The sequence below is a fragment of the Sinocyclocheilus anshuiensis genome, unplaced genomic scaffold (assembly GCF_001515605.1).
Source record: "Sinocyclocheilus anshuiensis isolate Anshui unplaced genomic scaffold, SAMN03320099.WGS_v1.1 scaffold147, whole genome shotgun sequence".
NCBI lineage: Eukaryota > Metazoa > Chordata > Actinopteri > Cypriniformes > Cyprinidae > Sinocyclocheilus > Sinocyclocheilus anshuiensis.
This window is the reverse complement of record NW_015549585.1, coordinates 846843-851581: the sequence shown is the minus strand read 5'-3', so window position 1 is coordinate 851581 and position 4739 is coordinate 846843. Positions and strand designations below refer to the sequence as shown.

Here is a 4739-nt window from a genome sequence, read left to right as displayed (position 1 = left end):
CCACTGTATATATATATATATATATATATATATATATATATATACACACACATACATACACACACATATAAATACATTGTTAACCATTTTTATAATAAAATAATTAAATTAAACAAAAATTTTATTGAATATATTACAATACATAATATTATATAGTCATGGTCAAAATTATTGGCACCCTTGGTAAATATGATCAAAGAAAATCTCATTATGAAATAAATGTTTTTGTGATTATGAACATGAAATCATCCAGCCATGGCTTCAGCGGTATGGTTCGGTACAGTACAGTACGGTACGCAATTATTTCCGTTTCCACTGTTGTGAATGGTACCAAAATAGCGAACCGTACCATACCACTTTTTTGGTACCCTTCCGTTGTGGTACCTAGCACAGCAAAGGGTACCAAAAGTGTGGAGCTAAACTCACCGCAGAACGTTGATTGGTTGACTAGAATTGTTACTTTTGTGTGATACAAGGGAATAAAGCTTCTCCTTCACTCATTCCTCTCTGCTGTCCATGAGTGTTGGGCTTATTTACATCAGAGTGCGCAAACACAAAAAAATAACCGTGTATTTTATAATTTTATATTTTTACAATTCACACAGACAATAGCCGTTTCTCAATATGCATTCTTGTCTGTTCTTGTGGACTTGTGAAACGTCATTGGCCAAAAACCAGCGTAATTTTCTAAATATTGCTGTTATTGTGTCATTAGATGTAGTTTTAAGAGTTTTTCAGGCGAGAATGTACTTGTTTAAAACTCAAATCTGCGGTTTATTTATAAAGATAGCGCCTATTTGAAAATTTGCTTCGCCGATTTCGGAGATGTGAGATCCACGTGATCAGTGGGCGCTCAGTGCTCATGTATCCGCCGAGAGCAGCTTAACCTCGGCTAGTCCTTCAGACACTTGCCACTGGCTCTGATGTCTCTGTAGTGGTTAAACATGAGGTAAAATTTGTTTTAGGTAGCCTATATCGAACAGGTAATCTTTGGTCTCATGAATCTATTATTTCTTGCAGGTCATATTGTTTTGGCTGAGCACAAAGTTATGTTTCATAAATTATTTATTTATTAATCGTAATACAGCGCTGACTTTGTTGCACACATTTGACTGAATTGTTCACTTTTGTCTTATTTCCTATTACATAAGTCTCTTATACTTTATAGTTATACTTTTATAATGGCTATTATTGTTAATTAAAACTGACATTTAACAAAAAAGGCAGAGTTGTGCTTGACATATTTCATTTTATTATACATTCAGTGAAGATAATCAGTCCTATATCGTCCTAATGCACGGAGAGGAGGAGAGTTTGAGTGGCTAAAGACTCTCCAAGGACCACAGCTGGAGAATTGCAGAAAATAGTCTCGGGATCAGAAACCCTTTAAAACAAAAAATCAAACCGCACCTACATCACATGTTGTTTGGGAGGGTTTCAAGAAGAAAAAAATAAACAAATCAAGAAAAGAAAATGCTCTCATCCAAAAACAATCCCCAGCATATTCTGTTGTCAGACACGACTGGAACTTCAAATGGGACTGGCTTCTATGGTCAGATGTAACTAAAAAATTTGCTTTTTAGTAACAAACACTCAAGATGGGTTTGGTGAACACAGGGATAAAAAGTACCCCATGTGTACAATGAAATATACTGCTGTATTTTTAATGTTGTGGGCCTATATTTCTGCTGGAGGTCCTGGACATCTTGTTTAGATACATGGCAACTTTGATTCTATCAAATACCAACAGATAAAAAATCAAAAAGTGACTGACTGTTAGAAATCTTATAATGGGCCATGTTTGGATCTTCCAACCGGACAATAATCCAAAAACAAACCTCACAAACAACACAAAAATGGGTCACTGGGCACAAAACCAAGCTTCTGCTATTGCCATTCCAGTTCCCTGACCTGAACCCTATAGAAAATTAGTGTGGTGAACTGAAGAGGAGAAGCACCAACATGGAGCTGGGAATCTGAAGGGTCTGGAGTGATTCTGGATGAAGGAATTGTCTCTGATCTCTTGTCAGGTGCTCTCTAACCTCATCAGGCATTACAGGAGAAAACTCGGAGCTGTTATTATGCCAAATGGAGGTTTCAAAAAGCATTGAATAAAAGGCCGTTAATTGTGTCCAATGTGTATTAGATAAAAACATTTATGTCATAATGATATTTCCCCCCATTTTAAATTCTTATTCTCCAATGAAAGGTTAGATATTTGTGAATTTTTTAAATAAAATATCAAAATGATTAACAATGCAGATTTATTTTCACAGCCTTCTTTGATCATATTTACCAAAGGTGCCAATAATTCTGACCACGACTGTAAAATCTTATATATTATATATAAAAAAAATTTTTTTTAAATAATGCAGAATTTCGTATTCAGAAAGGAACATTTACACATCCACACTTGCATTACAGATAAACACATTATCATTATCGCTGATAACAACGACAGGCTTTTCTCACCTTTCCGGGTGTTCTCCGTCACATCCACCCCAAACTGAATGATGTCACCGGAGAGCACCTCACAGGGAGGGCTCTCCTCCGACCCCCTGCTCAGACGCTGGCTATTGATGAAGGTGCCATTGCTGCTCTTGGTGTCCTGGAGATAGAACTGAGAAGAGAGGAGAGACAGAAAGATTACAGAGGCGTCAAATACAGCACTACACTGAAGAGTGCAGAACAAACGCTCTAGCAGAAAGACAGCGATGGTTAAAAAGAGGAAGTACTTGCAATGACCACGAGGTGAAACAATCGGCTACATTTAATGCAGAGCACAGAGTTTATAGAGGTCGACAGGTTCATTGATACAATATACAGGTTATAACACATTCTTAAGGCAATAGTGAAACATAAAACCTATAATTTAACTAGACTGGTAAAATTATACTCTTATTGCCTCAGTTTTGTTACTGTTAACAAAAACTATTAAAAATAGTTTTATCTAATTGAAAAAAATATATATATATAAATATTAAATGAAAAACTTAAAAAAAAAAAAAAAAAAAGGTTGAAATAAAAGTTTAAGTACTAAAAATAAGTCTGAAATAAAAATGTATGCAGTACAGAAATATTTTTTAAAAAGCTAATAAAAATGACAAAAGCACATAATAAAATTACTAAAACTGAAACTAAACTGAAATATAAATATTAATAATTCAAATATTAATAAATGGTATAAAATTAGAACAACTGCATTTAACAGAAATAAGTTTAAATACTAAAATGACTGACACCAATAAAAATTAACACTATACAAAAATATTTAAAAGAAATAACTATTAAAATTATTTTTAAAAAATGCTTCGACTGCTGAAAATAACCAATACTGTCCTTAAGTGTTGACCAGGCAAGCTCTCAACTCATTTACTCCGCCACATGATTGGTTTGAGCTGCACACATAATAAAAAAAACAGCCACTAACTGGCTTTGAGCCGTCATGAATTGTGATTGTTTCGTGTACTTTATTGAACTCCCTGAATTTCCTCGCTCAGCTGGATGAATAGACTCGCTGTCAAACACAACTACAGTATGAGTGACATTCATTAATTCCACCAGCATCCCACATCACACGTCACATGTGGGCATCGCTGCTAACAGGTTCATCGGGTTAAGCCACAGGATGAATGCTGTCTCCTTCAATGCACCCAGATCAAGGTTATGCCTTGATAAGTCCCACAAACCTGACTTTGAGGAAACTGCTCACGCTGACAATGTTTATCAAGCATTTTACTTTACATTATGCTACTGATTGGCCATATGATCGAGCCAGAGTCATATCCTCCATCATAGCGGGAGTGAAATGTGATATCTGTGTTTGTCTTACGTGTATTTTGGCATGGAGACTGCATGACATTGGTGATGCATCTGTTCGTAAGCAACCAGCTCATTTAGAAAAAAACACAGATTAGCTCATGTGCATAAAGAATTAAGCCAGTTTTGATTCAGAAATACATCTTTATCAAAGCCAGGCAAGAGAAACGTAATGCATGCAGAAGCAGATCGGCCTCTGGTTCACATAAGCTCAAGGTTTGATATGCCACATTTAGCAGGATCCTACATACGGTGCTTCAACTTTCCTTAGTGACTTTAAAAAACCAGAACTAGTAAGTGTAGAAGCAAACGAGAAAAAATGGAGAAACACAAATGATACAGCATATTCCCCCCTATTTCCTCTTGCTAACGGTTGTGCTGACTGTATTCTGAGGTTATTGTGGTCGCAGATCTCATATGTTTTACATTTGCTCAATTTTCTAAAAGCCCATAATGTTAATGTCATTTATGCATAAGCAGGAACTGAGTAAACATGAGATTAATGAAACATGATGATAGGCAGCACTACATGATAGCAACATTATAAGCAACCAAAATATTAAAGGGGTCATATGATGCGATTTCAATTTTTCCTTTCTCTTTGGAGTGTTACAAGCTCTTGGTGCATAAAGAAGATCTGTAAAGTTGCAAAGACTAAAGTCTCAAATCCAAAGAGATATTGCTTATATAAGTTAAGAGTTAACCACGCCTACCTAAAACAGCTCGTTCTAACACGCCCCCACATATCTACCTCACTATGTGGGAAGATTTGCATAACGCCGCCCAAATGTTCACGCAAAGAAAGAAGGCGTAACTTTTAGTCTCACTGTTGTTTTGTTGACGCTCCAGCCATGTCGTGAAGACGCTGTGTGCTTCGTTGTGAAAGCGAAACTACTTTGTTTGGTCTTCCAAAAGAGGAC

General features: G+C 36.0%; 1 protein-coding gene across 5 annotated transcripts in view; it reads right to left on the bottom strand.

The window, feature by feature from the left end:
• LOC107657974 (sarcolemmal membrane-associated protein-like) overlaps window positions 1–4739 on the bottom strand; it is a 67007-nt gene that overhangs the window by 49004 nt on the left and 13264 nt on the right. For all 5 annotated transcript variants that reach the window (XM_016446324.1, XM_016446323.1, XM_016446325.1 and 2 more), the window contains exon 2: window positions 2473–2620. In XM_016446324.1, coding sequence (XP_016301810.1) covers window positions 2473–2620 — 148 coding nt within the window. The remainder of the gene's footprint in view (window positions 1–2472; window positions 2621–4739) is intronic.